The sequence below is a fragment of the Electrophorus electricus genome, chromosome 9 (assembly GCF_013358815.1).
Source record: "Electrophorus electricus isolate fEleEle1 chromosome 9, fEleEle1.pri, whole genome shotgun sequence".
NCBI lineage: Eukaryota > Metazoa > Chordata > Actinopteri > Gymnotiformes > Gymnotidae > Electrophorus > Electrophorus electricus.
In genome coordinates this window covers 22,571,427-22,594,516 of record NC_049543.1, presented here as the reverse complement: position 1 = coordinate 22,594,516, position 23,090 = coordinate 22,571,427, and the positions used below count along the sequence as shown (strand labels likewise).

At 43.1% G+C, this 23,090-nt stretch overlaps 2 protein-coding genes across 7 annotated transcripts in view; one reads left to right on the top strand and one right to left on the bottom strand.

Moving 5' to 3' along the window:
* Positions 1-16,235, bottom strand: part of lrba (LPS responsive beige-like anchor protein) — a 191,063-nt gene extending 174,828 nt beyond the window's left edge. For 4 of the 6 annotated variants that reach the window (XM_035530261.1, XM_035530262.1, XM_035530265.1 and 1 more), the window contains exon 1: positions 14,966-16,235. In XM_035530261.1, the coding sequence (XP_035386154.1) occupies positions 14,966-15,097 (132 nt within the window). In that variant the 5' untranslated portion in view covers positions 15,098-16,235. The remainder of the gene's footprint in view (positions 1-14,965) is intronic. The other 2 variants (XM_035530263.1, XM_035530264.1) reach the window with 1 other exon arrangement.
* A 3,929-nt stretch (positions 16,236-20,164) lies between these two features.
* Positions 20,165-22,922, top strand: rps3a (ribosomal protein S3A). Its single transcript, XM_027017890.2, has 6 exons — positions 20,165-20,276; positions 20,545-20,648; positions 20,940-21,127; positions 21,705-21,913; positions 22,422-22,531; positions 22,748-22,922. The coding sequence occupies exons 1-6, from the start codon at positions 20,215-20,217 to the stop codon at positions 22,873-22,875; spliced, it is 801 nt and encodes a 266-aa protein (XP_026873691.1). The 5' UTR covers positions 20,165-20,214; the 3' UTR covers positions 22,876-22,922.
* The last annotated feature ends 168 nt before the right edge of the window (positions 22,923-23,090 follow it).

Below are 23,090 nucleotides of genomic sequence, written 5' to 3'. Positions count from 1 at the left end.
CTCGGAGACCAACAACAGGCTGGGGGGTATCAGACACAGAATTCAGTCCCCAAACTTTCTACAGTAGTGCTGCCATCACACCAATTAAGAATTTACTCGCCCTTTGGAACATGTTTTCATTTGCATATCTGCATAATAGATGAAGTATTCAAATATCAATAGCCCCATATTTGCCCAACCCTACAGCAATAAAAAATATGCACAGATAAATAATTAGACAGACCACATGTTGTAATACATGACTGAACAATTTTCATATGTCAAATGAATACAAAAGCCCATCTGCAGTCAACATCCTGTGCCACTTTAAAACCTATATGAACGCTAAACATCTAAATTTAACACACAGATGTTAACGCCTGGGACTGTGCAGCCCTCGGCCCTCTGTATCGTCGCCCTGGGCACTGCACTGTACACTGTACTGACAGTCAAGTCAAGGTCAGTCTTCCAGAGAAATAGCCAGAGATGGACTTTGCACCCCCTGGGCAAAGTGACATAAAAACTGTCTCACTGCTGCCCTGTTTACCAGACTTCCATAGGGATGTGAGGTCCATAATTATATGAACATTACATGTCGTGTAATGAACAACAGAAGCACAAAAGCTGCTCCTAACTGACAATGTCAGGTAGCACTGTGCCAATCAGGACCCCAGAACGTCTCAGGTAAAGACTTGTTTTGACAGAGTCAAGGACAATCTCTCGGCTATTATGTTAACCTGAAACCTAAACATAAATATTTAGCTTCAAATGATCTTCAAATGATCCAAGTGGTGTCTTATGCATTACACATTATCTAAATATAGAACTCAGATTGCACACCGTCTCTAGACCTCACATTATTCCGCCTTAAATTTATAAAAAAATAAAAAATAAAATAAAATAGATAAACTTCAGCTCTCCATTGTACTTCCTGAAGCCCTTCACACCTCCCTCTTTCAGGAGAGGAGGATGTGTTCCAAGTTTTGAGGAGGCCGAGGGCACGCCCGGGTCACTCTGAGCTTATAAATCGCCTCCATTTCTGCGGAAGGGTGTGCTGGATTTCCTGAGCTCAGCTGACGTACCATGTCAGGCCCGAACCCTCTGTGCCGCCTGGCGCGGCGTTATCAGCCAGAACCGGGCCTTGCTCCTCACAGCCGCCAAATGCGTCCCGGGAGCCTAATCACGTCGTGGTTTGGGACGGATGCCGAAGGGGGAGGGGTTTGAAAAGGAAGGACAGAGCAGGACACAGGAAGTGGTCCGCTCTGGGACGGTTCACAGTAGAGAAAAGGAAAGCGGTAGATGCACTTCCTGTTTGAGCTAAAACTCCAGGCAGGACTAAGGCCATCACATGAAGTGCTATGTCGTTTCCAGCTGTGGAATTTAAAAAGGCTTTATGTGCGTTAAGCAGCCAACAGCACAACAGACAGAGAGGAGATAAATGTCAAAGTGTGTTTATTAAATTAGGTTATTGTGTTTGCTGTGGAGATTTTGCATAAAAGCCTGATTGGTATAAAGAAGGTATTATTCTGTCTGTCTCTGTATGTGTATGTGTGTGTGTGTGTGTGTGTGTGTGTAAAAATCTAATTCAAACTTTGGCAAAGGCAAGAGCCTCTTTCTCTCTCTCACTCACTCACTCTCACTGTTGTAGATGTGCACTACAACACACACACACACACACACACACACACACACACACACACACACACACACACACACACACACACACACCTCAGTCAGTCAGTCAGTCTGATCTGTTTAGTCTCCTTATCGCATGGTTGATCCACAGCATCTCTCCTAACCTACAGCAGGCAAATCTCAGAGGGACTTTTAGCACAGTTTCAGTGACCCTCTAGTGTGCCCTTAGTGCCTCAAACAGGCAAGAGAATATTTCTATGCAGTAAGGGGCTGTAAAAATGCCTCCATGCACAAACATGCATCAATATTGGTATGTTACAATCAATTTGAAAAGCTGACTACGATGTCTAATAAAGTATGCCAGATTTTTTTTGGCCAACCATTTTCAACAAAAGCCTATTGATCGACCTGCAGGGTTTACTTTTTGGGTACATTATTGACAGAGCAGCAACAATGAATCAAACACCTGTTATGACCAACGTCAGCCACTCAGTCCTGGAATTTAAAATAATTATGAATCATAGCAAAATAATCGAATTCAATCAAATCATGATGAAATTTGAGATTTCACGAATGCTCAATGAAACTGTTAAGTTCTTGATTGAAAATCGAGCCTATGACTGCCTGATGTCTACAATCCCACAGACATGACCAGTCGAGCTGGGTACCATGCCAAGTGACGCGAGACCTGTAACACAGCCCTTTTCAGGTCTCGCTTGCTTTGGGCTTTTCAGTTTTCAGCCTCATCTTCAGGTAGTAGGATACATGCCCAGGTCACCATCAAGGACATTCAACCGGTGAACGGACCAAATTCGGTACATCTTCTGTATTTATGTTCAACTACACTGTAACAGGGCCCCTGTGAACTGAAAATAAAAACAATTTCACGGTTTGTTAACTGTGTAAATTAATACAGTGCTTATATGTTGAAGAGGTCACAAATTTTTGCTTTAACAAAATGATAATATTTGAAGAAAATTCCAACTTCTAAAACAGGCCTAAGTTGCCTATTAAAAGTGCTTGCTTGAGGATGCTGAAGGCACGGGGCACACGTGTGCACATGATCAGGATGAGAAAAACCCTGGCATGAAACACCTGGAGACTTACATATGGTTCACCCAACGTAGATGAATACAGCCATGAGTTCAAGCTGACACTCTGCATCTTAAACATGTGCTCAAATGGCACCCAGGTCTTTGGCTCACACACCCCAGTAACAGCATTAATTACATAACCTGGACCAAACAAGAACCGTAGCTGTTCTGCTAAGCGCGATGAACAGCTCAGGATGTTTTTACTCCGAGTGCTAAGTCATCTATGCACAAGCCCTGGCAGCATGAGAGAACTGTAGCAGTCTCGATCCTCCTTGCAGAAGACACCGATTTCCTGCAGTTCTGCAAACCTCTGCCACACAACAACGCAGAACAAAGCGTGTGACCCAGCACGCGTGCCTGCACCGCAACAGGCAAAGATGAAAAGACCCAAAATGCATCAGTAGGCACTTCCGCCCCATGCCAGCTGCTCACTAAAATAAGACTAAAGTTCTAAAGTAAGTTAGAAAAGAGACACACGCAGAACAACACGCACAGGGCTGGTGTGAGCCCAACGCAGCAAGTTACCATTTTCTGAACGTGACTTTGCCGATGTATCTTTGACATATGATGACAGGCCCTTCGCAATCATATGGCAAGATAATTATGTGTACTTAAGCTACTGTAACAGTCATTACAGGTTTAGCTTACATCTCCACAGCTTTGGCTATGAGCCCACAGCAACATGTTTTTGTTATTTGACATTACAACACAGAAATCTCAAATCGGTCTCAAGTGAAGTTCCTATCTAGCTCTAAACATCCTTTAGTTGACAGGAATTCCTGTTTGTTTTAGAGATTTTTGCTAGGGTTTTTTTTTTCTTCTTAATTTGCAGGTTGTTATTTTGGTTTCTGTTTTACTGATTAGTCTTGAAGAGGGTGCAGTGGGCTCTCTGCTTCCTGAGATTGAGTGTGTGTGGCAAAAGGCACCAGATCAAGTTTCCACCCTGCCTCTACGTTCCATCACCACCACTGCTTAGGGTTAAAAGCACTGGAATTATTGAGAAAGGACCCTTTTTGGAAAGTCTGACGCTGCAGTGAGGAATCATTGTGAGTTAGGACTAACTGATGCATTTCTCTCTCTGTGAATTACATTGCCATACTTTTCCCAGGCAACAGCTTATATGATTGTAAACTAGTAGGCTGTTAGTTTCACGGCTTGCAAAGCGCAACTGGTTCTTTGGGCTACTGACTTTTTGCTTCTTATTGCCAGAGCTGTGGAATCAAGGTAAGAAACCTCTGAACTGCTTCTCAGGTTTCCAGTCCAAGACCTTTTCAAGGGTCAAGGTCACTGTAACTGTGTTACTTCAAACAAACTGAAATTAGTTTCACCAAAAAACATCAGCAAACAACAACAACAACAAGAAGAACCACCAACTGAGATCTCAGCTTGGGGTGAACACAGTGCATGCGGGTGATGGGAATTCCACAGAATGTTCTCCAGCTCCCTCACTCTGTTTCTTGGTACATATGGCTGCTCAGCCATTTTTCTAGAACATTCCATGGCAACGGTTTTGCGCTGTGTGTGTTGCTCTTTTAATTGGTGTGAAAGGTTCAATTTTGAAGGAATTGAATCACAGACCGTAGGCTGAAGTAAAAGACGCTGAAGCACGTTAGTGTTGGATTGAGTCTCTTACCTTGGCACAGAACACACGTACGCTGACTACACAAACATATCGATTCATCTTCCGTTGCCATAACTTCAAAGCCGCACAAGGTGAAAGCAGGTACTTAGTAACTCATTTATGAATCTCCAGAGTGAAACAGCAGATGACCATATGGTGCTGAGATGCATAATGAATTATGCTGAAGACAGGTCTCTAACTCCAGTGACCAAGCACAAACTAAAGGCACAGCAGAGCAGAGCTACAGGCACGAACTCAGCCAAAACACTGTAACCTGCACTACTTATCTGCAAAGAGAACGCAAGTGTGGATTAACACGGTCACAAAATGAACAAAGGGAATCATAAATGATATTCCATACATGTAACTGGCACCGTTAATGGTATATAAACTTAATTTAGCACCATTTTGTGATGGAGAGGAAATTATATTTTCCATGACAAAAAGTAGTAGGTCAAATGATATTACACCTACATCCCTCTAGTCACACACACACACACACGCACGCACGCACGCACGCACGCACGTGCAAGGAAAGACATCAGGCATCCCTTCCAAGCCATTCAAAATGGATAGCACACCCGACTAACCAGACCTGACGCCCACACCACCAGTTAACCGTGGCGAGACTTTTTGGACAATTATGAAGCAGACAAGTAACGCAGGAAAGAAAAGAAAAAAATAATAATCTATGTTTATCACATGCCCCTCCACCTACTGGCGAGCCTATGAATATTTATAAAAGCACATTACTCTTCTTTTGTTAATTGGGCAATAATAACCAGCCATAGCGTCAGCATTTCTCTGTAAAATATTGCTTTAGTGTGTCTCAGGCTGTGAAAAAATGTTTACGTGGAAGAACCTCTCTCTCCTGGATGTGCATATACCCCTCAGAGGCCTTAGTGAGAGAGGTTTCCTCTACAAAGACAGACACATGTCTTAAGCCTCATTACAGACGTGTATGTGAATGTTCACACAGTGTAGGTTTATTCAGGTATTTCTCCAAACTTTCTCTTACGTAACATCCTGTGACCTTTAAAACCTGTTCTGCAGATTGTGTGTAAGGGTTGCATTCACAGCTTCCAGGAATGGTGAAATGATGTAATAACACCCCCCCACACACACACAAACCCACACCCTGCCAACTTTTTTCTATCATGAGCCAGATTTCATGTTTCACAGCAGCTAAATGCTGCAAACTAACGAGGTGGCAACTGATTCAATTCAATACTTCCAGAGCGGCACTGTGTGATGGTCCCCCACCCACTGTGGTGACTAAGTGTGTAGGGTAAGAAAGTAAGACGCTTGCTCCTGCACTACTGGCTATGATGGGCAAACGGGTGGCACAGGATCAAAGACACAACCAGAGAAACCAAATGGCCATTCCAACAAATTTATACGTTCAATAAATTAGTTTAAAATGTTCAGATGTACAATAAAAACTGGCTTGAGGGTAAGAACTATTTTCAATTATTTTCAATTGCCAAAAGCAGATAAAAGCAATTATATCTACTTAATATCCAAAACAGCTACAACATTTCACTCCACCTTTGTTCTGTTTGTTGACTCAGATGTTAAATTCTTACAAACATGACCAACATGAGGTCTGATCCTAAATAAGATCTCGTAATCTGATGCTTGCCAAGGGCTACAAAATCCAGGCTAAAAAGTAATCCTCTCATAGCAAACATGTGCAGTTAGACTGAAGGGGTCTGAGGAGGAGGAGGTCCTACAAAAATAGCCCCGCCCCCAACCCCAAAAATCAGTTCAGTGGGCATACAGGAGGGCCTGTGCAATAACACACACTGCCAGCAGCCCTGCAGGCAGTGCAAGTCCTTCTGTTCAACCCATCAGGATGCACTATTGGGTTCATTACCGACAACTGCAGGAGACTGGAAGGCTGAGAGATTTCGCAGTACTGTCAAGACCGATAAGAGGTCTGACTAAGCCCTAACCGCGACTGCAGGTGTGCGTGTGTGTGTGTGTGTGTTGGGATCATACAGTTACATATCTGCACTTTTACACAACTACCCACAGGGGGATTTGTTATAAACAACTGGCATTCAGAGAAGGAGGGTACTGCTGGGAGCAAAAGTAGAAAAAGGAAGGAAGAAAAAAAAAAAAAAAAAAAAAGACAAGACCAAGGCCAAAAAAACAAGTAAAGGAAAATAAGAGCTAAAATAAGAAGAGCAAAAGAAGACTGAAAATAGAGTACGAGAGAAATAGAAAAATGGGGGAGAGAGAGAAAGAGAGAGAGAGAGAGCACGAGAGAGAGAGAGAGAGAGAGAGATGCACAAAAGTCAAAGAAATAACGAAGTATGTAAAGATACATAAAGGCCAGGCAGTACCAAACAGCTCTTGACAGCAGGGTTTTATAATTCAGTAATTCCACACCAACCTACAGATCGTCGTTCAGATTATTCCACATGGCTTTTAATCCTGCATCATATTACGAAATCACGAAAGGAATAATTAGCCAGATCACCTCCGTTAATCTCAAAAAAGGGGATTTACTCACTTCAAGCATAAAGGTGAAAAGAAGATGCTATTTTAATGTATTTTAAAGTAAATATACTAACAAAATTGTGGTCTGCCTGTAAAGAAGATTGAGTAGAGTATGGGTACCTACTAAAATGGCCACTCAGAAATTGAAAGTGTCCCCCCCAAGGCTAGTGGGCCTGCTTTAGGAGAATGCTTAAGGTCTCCAGCACTCAAATGGTGTTTTTAAATTAAAAACCTAAAATTAAAAATTAAAACCCTGTGGGAAAAAAAAGTGAATGGTGCATTCTAATTTTTTTATCGTACAAGTTTGACTGGTGGGTAAAGTCTCAGGCATTTTTAGTATTTACACCACAATGCCGACAACTTGTTTTAGAACAAACTGAAGATTCTCCATTATAAGCCATTTTATTATTACAATACAGCTTTATTACTAGGATACTAGTAGACCATTAAAGAAAATATTTGATATTTCATTCCTGCTTCATTCAAACATTCAAATGTTCTTTACTCTGTTGTCTGACAGAGGTGACCTTGCTGAAGCCAAAACAAAGGACCATCTAATCCTACAAACCTGATCTGCTCCAATGTGGCTTTGGCATTGCAGGTCACACTGGCAACTGCTAGTCCTGTGTATCAGCAGTCACACGCATGTGCTGCACATTTAGAGTCATCAGATTCATCTGGGTTACAAATAACAAACAGATTGTTCCCACATGTGCCAATGCAAACTAATATGCTCCCAAAATACGGCAGATCTTTACATCTGGGGGAAAAAAAACTGCTTGCATAAGTATTCAAGCACTTCAGAACCATGTTTGTTGAACTTTAAATCTGTTAAGTTTCTACCACAGTTTTGGATTTAAATTTTCCCCTACTCTTCCTGGCAGATTTGCTCCAAGTTGGATAGATGATGCGATTTTTAAATAGCTCCACACTTCCTCAATTGACTTGAGATTTGAACTTTGACTTGGCCACTGGTGTTTTTTTCCTTTGGCCTCGTGTTGGTATCACCGTTCTGTTTCAGTTCCTCGAAAGCCTTATTCTTTTAGCAGACCGAGGAAGGTTGTGTTGCAGCATCTCCTTGTATTTTGCATCCATCCACCCATCCATACAGATGCCCAATCCCTGATGAGGGAAAGCACTCCCACAACATGATGCTGCCGCTCGCACACTTCACTGTTGGCATGGAGTTTCCTGCTAAGTGGGCAGTGTTAGCATTGCACCTCACATGGCATGTTGAACTGTCTCTCCTCGGACAACAAAACCTTACGTACTTTTTATCCATATTTTGATGCTTTTGGCTAAAACCCCAAAATGCTTGGCCTCTCTGCGGCTTCCCTCACTAGTTCCGTTCTGTCTCTGGCTCTTAGCGTTAAGGGACGGCTTTATCTGGGCCGTGTCTTAAGGGGGGTGTGATTCGGCTTCCATTTCCTCACAATCCATCCTACAGTGCTCGCTGGGATATTATTCTGTAGCTTTTTGTTCTATTGGGCATGTCTATATATCTATATATATTTTCATAGTTTTCCTTTGGGTTCAAAGTCTGGCATATGCCACTTAACTTAAGCAGGTGCGGAAATGGTTAACCGTTTCAATGATTCACAGGTAGAGGCCAACTGTAAGCTAATTATCTTCGTTAGGGTATTATCCTTCATCTGCGGAAACTTGGAGCCACAAACTGCACAGGAGTTGAATATTAATATACAAACAGCATTTTTCCATTTGTAACTTCTGTCACAAAATAAATAAAACCAATATCCGTTTAGATGATTACCTCTAAAAAATCAAATACGACAGCACAAGAATGGTTGAACGCTTTTGTAAACCACTGGTATGTCTTACACCGTCACACTGTGAAAGGTCCGTGGATTTTTGCAGTCAGATTCATAAACCTGTACTCCACCATCAACAATTCTGCCAGTTCAGACTAGTTTCCATCCTAATTGTGCTTTAAGAAGGAAACAGGAGCCCTTGGTCATCGTTATTGTTGGGCGTTTAACTGTCTCTGCATATTTATGCAGAGCACGAGAATGAGGGCAATCAGCATGAACCTGGACGGCTATCTGATTCAACATAGTGAAATCCTGCTTCACCAGCCATTAGATCATCTCCAGGCTATCGCTGTCCCTAGCCCTCACACACACACACACACACACACACCCTGAAATCATAAACATGCGCACACACAAACGCACGCACGCATGCATACATATGTACACAGAAATATTTAAAAAATGAGTGTGACAAACACGCTAACACCCATCTCCCTCTCTATCTCTCACTGCACGACATCAGTTCGGTGATGTCATTCCCAGAGACTCTCACAGAAGAAACCTGGAAAACACAAGTTAAAGAGATTTCATCCTCCCAACAAATCACCGCAGGAGGACAAACAGGGAGCAGTTGCACATAATTCAAATACAAAATAACATGCTGTAAACAGCAGACAAAACTGTAACTGTAAGACAGCAGCAGGGATGCTTCAATCTCATATTTATTAAAGGCAATATTAAAAAGATAAGCTAGTGAAAAAACGATACCAAGCTAACAGGTTAGTTCACTTAGCTCATGATAAGTTTAGGATTTAAACCTTATCATCATCAGCAAAAATGGCTTTAAGAAGCCTAAGATACTAGGATATAAATAATGCATCCCAAAGCTGGTGTTGCTGTGTTAGTGAAATTTGACATCCTGTCAGACTTTGGCACTCCAATGCCAATCTAAAGGGTCACAAGTTCACTGCTGGACCTTGACATGGGGATCTTCTGGTCGAAAAAGTTCACATTAAACTACTCTACTGAGCAATAAACATGCATGTTTTTCTTTATGTGATGATGCTGGCCCCTGCACATTAAGTGAAGACAGACGGTCTACAAGACTAGCTCTGCGATTTGCCTTGGAAACGCAGCCTGAAACTTTTGCGTTCACCCAAGGAGCAGTGCAATGTGCGTTTCCAGAAAACACAGCGAAATCCGGAATTATTGGGTTTCACCCTGTGACCCAAACAGCCCGACTTTCACAATGTACCCGGAACCAGAAAACAGAGCCAAGAGCAAAGCGAACTGTGCAAAAACACAACTACACCAACGTCATCTGCATTTAAACAACACTTATAAACTTAGACGCAAGTTCATCATTAATAAAGTCTTTTGATGTGCAGTGGCTTGTTTAAGCATGGTGTTGAAACCTGCGACTGAATGCAGTGCAGCTCAGCATACTGGCTTCTGACACTTCTATAAACTCTATTATCTTTTCGTTTAAAATTAGTGAGAGCTTGCCCTAATTGGTCAACATTTAACGGAAAGGAAAGTTGAATGTGCTGTGGTTTAACAAGCTGGAAGCTAAAGACAGGGTTCACACAAAGAGCACTGGCCTCAGTGAAATACCTAGTAGTACGTCTGCTGTTTATGGCTGTTGTGAAGTCTCATTTGGTGCACTGCTGCATGGTGGCGTCTCCCAGTGTTGGAAGGCTAAAGCAAGTGTCAGCTGCTGCCCTGAGAAAGCAAATATCCAATCCAAAAGAAAATCTCAGTCCCCGTCTATGTACTGAACAATCACACACACAGACACACACAAGGACAAAGAATGTCCTATGCAAGTAAGCAAGCTCTCAGACAGAAAGGCACACACACACGCACACAAGCATGCATGCACACACACACACACACACACACACACACACACACACACCGAAATGAGTCCCAACGCCGAAGGCTGATCTAACTGTTTATAAACCTTAGCATGTATTTCTAACCATGTTGGTGTTTGGTAACGTGTTGCTAATTATCAATGCCATTGATTATAATTTCAGCCAAAAAACTATTTTGTGCAGCAGCTGAATATTCCTCTCTTGAACACAGCACAGGGACATTGTGTGCAGTGTGCGATGGTGACGGCGAGTTGGGATGCTTTTAAACGCTTAAAGAGGACCAGCAGAGAAATCAACGAAGAAGCAGTCTGCTGATTGGCAGTTAAAAGAGGAAGAGGATAAAATTTCAATCAACTGTCAGATTAGAGGGCTGTGTTGTTTCAAGCGTGTGCCCAGGGACAAAGAGGGTGTGTGTGTGTGTGTGTGTGTGTGTGTGTGTGTGTGTCACACTATCGCAAGAGGGGACAGATCCAATGTTGCTATTTAAGGCAACCGGAGATGCTCTACTTTGGAGCAGCTCATTCCTCCACTGACAGCCAGCCTCAAAGAAAACCCTCTCCATCCACACACACCTGCAAAACAAAGACTGGAAAAAAGGACCCAGTACTCCTACCATGTGGAAAGCGATAAAAATATACCCCTCTGTTGGAAACATCCAGACAAGCCTGTCACAATTCTCAGGGAAGGAAGCTTATGTCCACTTTTGCTCATCAGATCTTAGCATGCATGGTTAGATCTTTTTAGCCACACTATGACACATGATTTTCATGCGTTCGGTGTAGTAATCGCATCTAAGCCTGTAGGATGCAGACCCTGATCCGTAATTGTGTGAACAGGGATTGCATCACAATAGGTACTTAAAATACCAATACATGGCTCTACCTCCATGGTCTTTTGTTCTGATTACATTAACATTTACGGCATTTAGCTGACACTTTTATCCAAAGCGACCTACAATTACGACTGAGTACAACTTGAGCAATTGAGGGTTAAGGGCCTTGCTGAGGGACCCAAGAGTGGACACTGCTTGAACCAACAACCGTCTGATACCACTACCCCGGTTACAATCAATTAATCAATTTCATATCAAAGTTGATATTTAAATTGAATATAAAGTCTCAAAATCTACTGTTATAATATAGTTCTATACTTTAGAAGGAAATCACAATTTAAATTGCAATCATAACATCGGGCTAGATTTAAAGTTGGTTATCCCCAGTCATTTGCCCTAGCATAACCATGGTGTTTATCAGAGAACACACAAAGCAAAAATAAAAGTGACCAAACTGACCACCGGTCAGCAGCAAGTGTGATCTACACCCAGATCCTGCATTCATTTGAGGGTTAGAGGTGTCAGTTACAAGCCCCTGCCTCTCTCCTTTGGTAACTCAACACAGAAGAAGGCATCAAAAATTGATTAACCCCGAGGGGGGGTGGCTGACGTGGCAATTCTCTAAAGGAGTCAAACAGCCAAAGAAGCTTGGCTTGTGTTTTCACCGCAACCCAAGCAGAACTCATTTCACCGTGCCAAGCTAAGGTAAAGCTAAGGCAGCTACCAGGGCAGTCTTTCTCTGCTGCAGACTGGCTGCACCACTCAAACAACACAACTGGTGAGCATCAGGAAGCTCACTCATGTCCCCTTGTTCTAAAAATTGAGTCCATACATCAGCTTTAAAGGCATGTGCAAAGCACAAGTAGAGGAAAATGAGTGTTCTTGCGGTGGGAGGATCATTTACCACAGGACAAGGCACGAGACAAAAACCAGTCACCTGTTCCCACAGTCTCTAGAGTAACTATCAAAGGTCAGAGGCCTATTTGCAGAGCCGTTGCTTTAGGCAATGTGCAGCCCTCCTGCCAAATCATCTCAACCCTCCAGAGAAGAAGTGAATTGGACACAGGTTCTAGAACACGGTTGAATGAGGTTCTAGAACACGGTTGAATGAGGTTCTAGAACACGGTTGAATGAGGTTCTAGAACACGGTTGAATGAGGTTCTAGAACATGGTTGAATGAGGTTCTAGAGCAAACGTGCGTTAGAGAGACTAGGTAGGACGTTTGTTTTCTGTGAACCCCAAACTGCAGGACACGTGGGGATTTGTGTTTCTCTTCTGGAAAAATTATTCATCCATTGACCTTGGGGAAAAAATTGTGTGAATCATCGGTCAAATGACTATAAATTGCCCACTACAGTGAGAAGTGCAAGCCACTGCAATAAATCAAATTACGAGAGCGTGCAATAGAGAAAGCATGAGAAAAAGAGAGGAGGAGACAGAGGGAGAGAGATACACAAAGTGGAAACAGTATGAACGAGAGAGAGAGACCGACCAAGAGAGACCAGGGAAACGAACACAAAGAGACATGAACAGCAGCAGAATTTAAAAAGGCACTGGACTCTCTCCCTGGTTTAGGTAGCATTACCCTACATACGCCATACTGTGGAGATACAGCTACTGCACAGGGCTGAGATTAACAGCGGTCGCAATAATGATGGCCGAACATTTATGAAATCTCATCAATTACGCACAGCATAGCTGATTAATAATACAAAAACCAGAACTATAAATTCTAACTATAAATGTATCATTATTAGATATTAAAGGTTATTATTATTATTATTATATTTAATTGTGACAAGAGCTCGTCATGCTAATGGGAACACACAAAAGCAGATTTTCTAAGATCTAAATATTCGCAAACCTCCAAAGTAGAGAGACCTTGTAACTCCTGCTGGAAACTCTGAAATTGAAAGGTTAAATCTCCTTACTGCTCTGCTCAGCAAGCCACACTGACAAAAAAATAAATAAATCTAAAACCAACTCAGCTTAAAACTGATATCTGTCTCTAAAGCACCCTTGAGTTTGAAAAAGGTGCTTTATAAATGAAATTATTATTATTAATAATGATAAAACTGAAGGATTGTTCTAGAACTCAAGATTTATTAAGACTTTTGACTTTGCTCCAGAGCAAAACCTGAATGGATGAAGTTCTTTCCTTATCAAGAGCAAGCTTGATGTAACAGGTCATACTGTTTTCAGCAGCAAGGTTAATATAAACACAGAAACACATGCTTCATTCATTGAAAGTGTGTGTGTGTGTGTGTGTGTGTGTGTGTGTGTGTGTACTGTGGAAACTGAGGATGATCTTTCCTTCCCCTCTCTCTCTCTCTCTCTCTCTCCCCCCCCCCTCTCTCTCTCTCTCCATTATGTTGCCACAGTGACAAAGCAGTTTAGCGGGTTGTCCCTCCCTCCCTCCCTCCCTCCCTCCGTCCCTCCGTCCGTCCGTCCGTCCCTCCCTCCCTCCCTCCCTCCCTCCCTCCCTCCGTCCGTCCGTCCGTCCGTCCGTCCCACGCCACAACCCTCAGCTCTGCATCCGTGCATGTCACTCCTCTCCTCATACTTCCTTATTGCTCTCATTCACACACAGGACAAAAGTCTCAATGTCATATAGCAACAGATCACTCGCAACTGGCCTCCACCACAGGCAAAGTGTGTGTGTGTGTGTGTGTGTGTGTGTGTGTGTGTGTGTGTGTGTCCTCGCTCTCGACATCTGCAAGCACTTGTGCAGGTGAGGTAAGGAAGAAAACCACCAAGCCATTTCCCACAACGCACCAACATTGAGCTCCTTGTCACACTCCGGTTGACGTGTTCAGGGGGAGTCTGAGACAAAAGACTACACAGTGTTTCCCTGGACTAGTCAGCTCTGACCTTAAGTGCAAACTGCTAACTGGTGGCAACAAAACCATAGAGTGAGACAGCATACCCTAAAATAATCCACCAGACGATGATTCCAATTTAAAATAAACGTTTAAATTGACGTATAATTGCAGATTATACATGAAAAAAAAACATTATTATCTGATTTCTTAACTGTGCAGTTTGCCGCTGTGGAATTTTACATTACACGTTACAATGTAATAATCCATTCATCTTCAAGACAACTGAACACTATTTCCAGATTAGGAGCCCATTTCTTCATAGTTTGAGGTCTGTGAAACAAACGTGGTTTCTCAAATCAAAAACAGTGGTTTCCTGAATGCACATCGACATCTCAGATTTCAACGATACAAGAATTTGAAGCTGGCCACCCATGTGATAAGGCCATCAAAAACTGTCCAGAAACCACAACCTCACAAGAAACACTTCCGAACCTTGCGTCTCTTCTTTGAAAACGTTACCACATCGCATCGCATTTAAAGATGATGCATTGGGTTCGTTTCGGAAAACGAAGTCCACATACACTCTACTGGATCAGACCAACTGAAAGACTTTCATAGTACCAAACTGCACAACTCCCTTGTACCACAACGTTAAAGAGTTAGCAGCTGTAATCTAATCTTAGGATACAAGAATCTTCCTGCTTCTTATAACGTCGCTTGCTAGGAGTGCCAAAACAAAACAAAAAAAGCTTTTTTGTATAAACCGAAACAGGTGGCCTCGTCTTAGCACGCACGTGTTTATTTATAATGGACCCCAAACGATCCTCTTACCAGGTTGAAGACGGTCTCCACGATGTCCCGGTTGGGAACTTCTCCGACTTCCACAAGGCCGGCAAGCACGGCGAACTTCATCCGAATTCCCCTGACGGGTATGGCGGCCGCCCTCTCGCCCTCGCTAGCCATCGCTGAGGGAAGGGCAGGTAGCAGGGGCAGGTAGCAGAGACAGGTGGCAGGGGCAGGTAAGGGCACCTGTTCAGCCCGCGACGCCGCAGAGTTCACGGGAATAACCGAGCGGCTGCGCGCTCTGCTTCGGCTAGGCGGACAAACACGACAGCGCCCGCGACAGCCGGTCCCCCATCCACACGCGACTCCGACGGCTTCACCGGGGGCTCACGCGGACGCTTTCATTCGGCGCGAGCGGCGACGCCGGAGCTGTCACGCAATATCCACGCGGGCAAGAACTTGACGAGTCACGAAGCGAAAGAAACAACGTTGCCAAAATGTGTCCCAACGCGAAAACACTTCCTCGCCAGACGGAGCCCCGCTAACGGCAACAAAGAAATAGCCAGTGTCGGTGTTTGTCCTTGTTTACACACAGGAAACTACGGCTCTGTGCTTCAGCACTGGGAGCCGCTAAAGGCGACAGGTAGGCAGGATCCCGGGGCTTTAAGACACTCCGGGTCCCACCCCGGCTCCGGCTGTCCTCGTCCGAAGATTAGAGTCCTGCTGGAGCTCTTCCGAAGCTGCGACGCTCCCCTGGGTTGTTGTTTTTTTTAGCGACAACCGACTTACAGCGCCATCTCTTCCTGAATTCACCTCCTGCTAACAGCTCCACTCCGCCATGACAGTGAGGTAGCCTCTGAAGCAGAGCTGCGCATGCGTAGTGCGGAGCCAGCGAGGCGAGCGGGTCGGTTCAGGTGTGTCTCAGGTAGACGCTGCGCGCGCACTCCCCTGAGACCGCAGTGACGGAGGATGATATTGTGACGCTCATATAATGCTAATGGACTTATGAAGTTTATTAATTGTAATAAGGTTTGGGGGCTTTTTTTTGTGTCAGAAAAAGAGAGGATGAAGGACGACAGAAAGGTTTGCTTAACGTAGTGTCTTGGACACTGAGAAATAGAAAGGTTACATTGCACATGGATTTGTTTGTTAGGTTTTGGATAAACTGTGTTTCTGCGTTTGGAAAATGATGTAGTCTGATTTGACAAACAAAACGGGTTTATACCAGAAACAGAACCCGCAGTCTGTTTATTTTTCTCATTTGATCATGAATTGTTTAACGCGTGGATTATACAGCAGTTTAACTCGTACGCTTTCATGCCTCGTGCAAATGTGGGGCGTGTCTCGAGCGTTCCGTGCGTTGCCACAGAGACGACGCTGAGGGGCTCGAGGCATGCGGAAACCCTGCAGAACACGAAGTAATTCTCACCGGAAAACGTGTTATAGACATTCTGGCTTGCTGACAAATGAACTTGTCGGTGTATTTTTTTTAATATATATAATATTGCGCACAACAATGCGCAATATTATATATATATATAAAAAATAATCCGAAGAAGGTTAATTAATTCTCCCATGATCTTGTCACTCCAGACAGATCTCCATGGTGTGTAGAATGTTTTAAAGAATCTTTTGAGATGAAATTCCTGCAGAAGCTCGTGAATACAAATATGCCTTAAACGATAACTGTGCCACTTGGAAAACTCTATTGTGTATATTATGTCTATATTACACTCACTTCCCTGTTATCTTCCCAAACAAGCCTAACTTAGCCAGTTGATGATGATGAATGTGTTAAAGAGGAAGCAAACTTGTTGACCTTGGTTTGTTGACTCCCTGCACCACCTATCATTCACTGGCTATGTGCAAGTACAGTATGGTCTGAACCACCCTCCAGATTTAACGGTATATGCACCCTGGTGTATTTATTCCCTTCTGTGAGAAACAAATATAGTACAAGTGCTAACATCATGTTCGCACACTGAAGCACTGATAAAACAAGCACACAGACTCTAATCTGTTTCTAAACACTGAGAGCACACATGACCCAGGTATCCCAGGCTGTATATATTAGCTAATGTTTGGTCTCACACGTTAGGAACTTTTGTTTCCTGGTCATATAATCACTAGATCATGTCTGTACCTTCTCAAAACAAGCAGATCAATATATTAATGATACTGCACTAAATCTAGGCAAAATCACAGCCAGCCGGTCAGAACACATGAGAATGATTTTGCAAAACCCACCGACGTTAGGCTACCTACTATCCAGTTGAGGCAGCACAAGTTCCCTAATAAATCCCGAATGCTGTACTGATGTTGCTGATCTTAGCACTGACCTCAAGGTCAGATGTCCTGTTTTTTTGTTTTTTCAAGTCTGGACTTATAGCAAAATTGTAGCATGAAGGTATGTCCATCTACAATGTTGTCGGAATCAAAGGGAGAATAGACAGAATCCATATTATCTGCCTTTGTTTATCTTATGGCCATTTAATTTGATCTCTCACTCTCTGTGTTGACATTACATTTGACCTACATATGATACATACGTTGTGCGCTACATGGCAGGTTTATGCTTAGCCCTGTTACTGTAATCTTTATTCTGTGCCATGGTACCAAGAGCTTCTGTGGCAGAACACACCAGGGTCAGAGGTCACAACACTCCTCTGCCACATGCTAGCGTGAGCCTCTAAGGTCTCATTCATCCACTCCGTTATCTCTCGCTCCTCCATTCTCTTCTTCTCTGCCCTGCTCTGTTTACATTCAACCTCTTTAGTTTGTACTTGGGAAGATGTTAGACTGTCACATGCTTTTGTTTTATAACCCATTTGTGCCATTTATGTAGAGTCAAGTTAGACTGGCTGCCCGATACTAGACTTATGCTGAAGGTGCCAACGTGAAGGTACTCCAAGTTCTCCTGACTCATTTTTGCCAAATATCTGTGCACGGAAAGCTTAACACTACAGGCTATTTGCATAAGTGCAATAATGTGTAATTGATTTCTCAATATGAGAAATGTGCCCTATGCAAATACATAAGATGTCATAGCATAATATACTTTGCAAATACATAAGGCTTCATAACAAAGCATGCATGCTATTTGCCACACACTCCTGGGGCTTACCTGGTATATATATATATATATATATATATATATATATATATATATATATATATATATATATATATATATATAATAAAACATGTTAAAACATGATTCTCTGGAAGCTACAAACATATGTTCACTATGAAAGATATAGTCTGTAAATCATTAAGGACATCATCCGCAACGTTGATGTTTTAGTACTGAAAATGTGACCTGCAACTCTGCTGATTTTCCAAAGGGAAAGGTCCTCCGTGGTTCCTCAGAGACCTATGATGATGATGGTGTGTGTGTGTGTGTGTGTGTGTGTGTGTGATCTTTCACTCCCTCAGTGCTTAGCCCCTGGAGCCGTTGCCATGACGTCCACTTTGTCGACCTCGCAAATGGAACATAGCCAGAAAGAAGTGTCTAAATTCTGCACTGTGGAAGAGCACATCCGTTTGCTTTTGTTTTATAATTCATGTGCGCTGTTTACCTGGAGTCAAGTTTAAGATCACTTTAGGTCAGATCTAAGATTTCTGAAATTTATGCACAACCATTGGCTTCATTTATAATGTGTTCATGGTATTCAGTGTGATTAAACCCAGTTTTAGGCTTAAATCAAATCATTTTAGACTTATCAAAGTCATATGAAAGCAGATGGTAAGATTATATGAACTGCTTTCCACTTTTTCAGATGTTTCATTGACTGTTCACCAAGACAAAAATTAAAAATAGTTATTCTTAAAAGCCAGCTATGATCTGCAAAAACTGTATTTACTCTATAAAAACATTCATAATTATGTCAGCAAAGAATTAATGCGTTTAACATAGTATAACTACAACAAGTGATGGTTCAGCTTTAGTGACGTTCTGTCTCCAGTGAGATTTCTCAACATGGTTGATTGTGTCCCATGCACACACAAAGTACTTTCTAAAACATTTCAAGTAGATGTTGATGCTGTCGACATGCCTAAGGACTGGCCTAGCTCACTCCACAGGTCCACCTCCACGGCGCATTTGTTTAGTGTGCTTCTTGCCTCAATACACGTGAGTGAACTTCTCAAAAACCCTTCATGGATTTGCAAATGGGTGTGTTAGCAAAGGCAATGTACAATAGGACACTCCAGGACCAACAAGAAAACTGGTCTAACTGGAAAAAGCAGCTGGATCAATAGCCTTATCCATACAGTAGTTTGGGCAGGTCTATTTAATGTCTAGACTTACAGAGTACTAGGTACTGTCCACATAATTTATTTATTAATGTCTGTATAATTTATGTGGACAGTACTTAGTACTCTGTAAGTACTCTCGAACCCTAAACTACTACCTTTAAAACCAGTCTTCAACACAGAAATTAGGCACAGTTCTCTGAGGAATTAATAGTTCTGAAGAGGGGTACTAGGTTGTTGACCTTGCTGAATGTCACTGATTTTGGCCTTAGTATAATCAGAAAAGCAATAACAGCGCTGCTTATAGATTAAAGTTGAGATACTGAAACTGCGGTCTGTAACATGCAGAGTACTCGACTAACCTGCTTGGTCATTGCTGGCTATATGGGTGTCTTTACAGAATTAACAAATGGCTGGTAGCATTAAGATCTAGGCAAATAGTTCATAGGTTTAATTTAACTGTTATAAACAGCTATACATCAATAAAGTAGATTAAAGTAGATTTTATAAATAGCAAGACATCATAAAGATGAAATCCAATAAGAGATCTACACCACCAAAATGTGTTGAAATACTAAATGATTATATATATATATATATATATATATATATATATATATATATATATGTGTGTGTGTGTGTGTGTGTGTGTGTGTGTGTGTGTGTGTGTGTGTGTGTGTTAGGCAACTGACTTTTAACAGTATATATCTAATAATAATGTAATAACAATAATGAAAATGATCATTTCTAATACTTTTTTTCTATAAAACGCTGCAAATTCTCAGCTTGTTCTATTCTTTGTGTTAAAACGACGAGATCGACAAAGCACTGTGTATAATAACTATACAGTAACAAAATGCATCAAAACATACACATTAAAAGAGAACGTATTCTTTGGCGATTATTTGGTTTCACGTCACCACATTGACCACTAGATGGCGGTTTCAACTTCAATAACATCGCGAGGTTTCATTATTCTCAGTCTCGCTTTAACTCTCGCGGTATTTCCTTATTTCCTTCTCTTTCCCTCTCTGGGTTTCAACATGGCAGTCGGTAAAAACAAGAGGCTGACCAAAGGTGGCAAGAAGGGTGCCAAGAAGAAGATGTAAGTCACGCAATTTACACTCTGGGTTGTTGAACATGCTGTATGAAATGTCCGCGAACGTGTTTTTGGTTAAAACGGTGACCGATGGGGTGGATAATGGGAGGATTGTGTCGGCAATAGCTGTGTACTCGTTCATGACTATACCGCCTTTTCCCGTCGCAAATACCTCCAGTGTCCTCTATAAGGACTTATTTATCGGTTTACGTACGGACACTGGTTATGCCAAACGCTTCCTTTATGAGAGACGATTTGTTTTGCCGTGCTCCAGTGTCGACCCTTTCTCCAAGAAGGACTGGTACGATGTCAAAGCCCCAGCCATGTTTAACATCCGCAACCTGGGCAAGACCTTGGTCACCAGGACTCAGGGAACCAGTAAGTGGCGCATAAACATACATAAGCGTGTGCCTCGCCAGTGTGGGTTTAAGCAGGTATTTAAACGGGCTCAATGTTGCTCTCAATACTGCAATTATAGACGAGTTTTAGTGATTACGTACTATATGTAGTTGGATCAGTTGAATCTTTTTGTGGTTTGGGAATACGTGATGGTGATGGTCTCAAAGGAAGTTCACCCAGTTCAGCTCATGACATTCTTATAAATATCCAGACGTGTTTCAGGGAAGCTCCAGGTCGCTGGGCATGAACCATCTCCTATCCCTTGTTTAGGAATCGCCTCTGACGGTCTGAAGGGTCGTGTGTTCGAGGTGAGCCTTGCAGATTTGCAGAACGACGAGGTCGCCTTCCGCAAGTTTAAGCTCATCACTGAAGATGTGCAGGGCAAGAACTGTCTCACCAACTTCCATGGAATGGACCTAACCCGGGACAAAATGTGCTCCATGGTCAAGAAGTGGCAGGTGAGACTCCGTTTTTCTCTGCACCTGCTTGGTTTGTCTGCGCATGATGGAAGGTGAAGCTGCGTTAGTGTAGCTCCACCCGCCCTGCTTCACCCGCTACATGCCGGAACCACTGTGTACACTGAACCCAGTCAAGGGCAGTGCAATTTATAGTTTGTGCAGCTAAATTTGCCGCACTTGCTTTAATAATGGTTTGTCAGTGCGGTGTTGAGTGAGGTACTTGTTTTGATTATTTACATGGCTTTTGTACACGGTTTTCTTGTGGTTATAGCTGGCCATCTGTTGGCGTCTAGTTGACCTGTTTCTCCCAGCTGATTCATTTTCCCCCCAGCTGCATTGACCAGTTCCTCAGGCGTTACTTTCCTTAATCACTGTAGCCATTACAAACAGTTCACATTCTTCCTGTTAACAAATCCAGTCTTTGAAGGTTTTGCTTGCTAAATGACTGATCTAAGTGTAAATTGGCTCTCAGCGGTGCGTTGCAGTTTAATTGCGTTAGATTGGCGCTCATTCTTCTGTAACTACCGTCCTGGGTTTGCGCGTGGTGACTGCTGCTCACCCCTTCACTGCCCCCCAGACCATGATCGAAGCCCACGTGGACGTGAAGACCACGGATGGCTACCTGCTCCGTCTCTTCTGTGTGGGCTTCACCAAGAAACGCACCAACCAGATCAGGAAGACCTCCTACGCCCAACACCAGCAGGTCCGCCAGATCCGCAAGAAGATGATGGAGATCATGACCCGTGAGGTCCAGACCAATGACCTCAAGGAGGTGGTCAATAAACTGTGAGTAGCCTCTCGCATCGTAGCGGGCGTCTGTCGAGGCGGGCAAGAGATTACATGGGCCCAAGCGTGCCTTCCATGTTGCCTGCGAAGGAGAAGTGCCGAATAGAAATGTCGGAGGTCATTTAATTTTTGTGGATGAAATGGCTGAGAGTTCGTCTTGCATGTTGATGACTTGTCGTTACTGCAGAATAACCCTATGCAGTCTGCTTGGTTTTTAGTTTGTTCACCAGTGGTGTCGTTTCAGTTACTGACTACCACATTGGAGCCCTAAGCAGCTTGACTTTAAATTTCAGTTCCTTGGTGATCACTTGGTGCCAGATTTACTGTTTTATTCTTTGCTCCAATTGGCTGACTCTTGCACCATTATATCTGGGTTAGAGGTAAAAGATGCAGAAAGAAAATTCAGGGTGAACACCTTAAGGAAGTGTGTGTGGCCGGAGGTGTTGCATGGATAGCGGAATTGTGTGTATGTATTGCTGATGGTATGGTCTCCCTTTCTGCTCTGCAGGATTCCTGACAGCGTGGGGAAGGACATTGAGAAGGCCTGCCAGTCCATCTACCCCCTGCACGACGTCTACGTCAGGAAAGTCAAAATGTTGAAGAAGCCCAAGTTTGAGCGTGAGTGTGTCCTCTTTACGCATCGGTCACGCCTCTTCCTTTCTAGCCCCGTTCAGTTCCAGCTCGTGCCTCGTACACGTAATTCAGGTGATCTGGGGCTTTCTGAGCACACACGTTGCATCTTGGCTCCGTAGGCACACGGAGGAAGGCAGTCTGCCATGTCTCTATGGTGTGGTGCGTTTGAAATGGGACACCGACGTAGCTTTATGTTTGCAGTGGGTAAGCTGATGGAGCTGCATGGAGAAGGAAGCAGCAGTACCACTACCAAGCCAGCAGAGGGTGACACCGGGGCCAAGGTGGAGAGAGCTGATGGCTATGAGCCTCCCATTCAGGAGTCTGTCTGAAGCTTCTACCCGCAGCCAGAGTGAATAAAATGATGTACATTTGGAAACCCTTTGTGCAGTGGTGGTTTGTTGGGGTGTAGGGAAAATATATACTGGTCTGTGGTTCTTTTTATACGTCTCAGAATATTACAAATGCAATGGGGTTGTTTGATTTCTTAGAGGCCAGTCGGCTACCTTTCGTCTGACTGAGAGGTGCTGCTTTGTCGAACACCTTC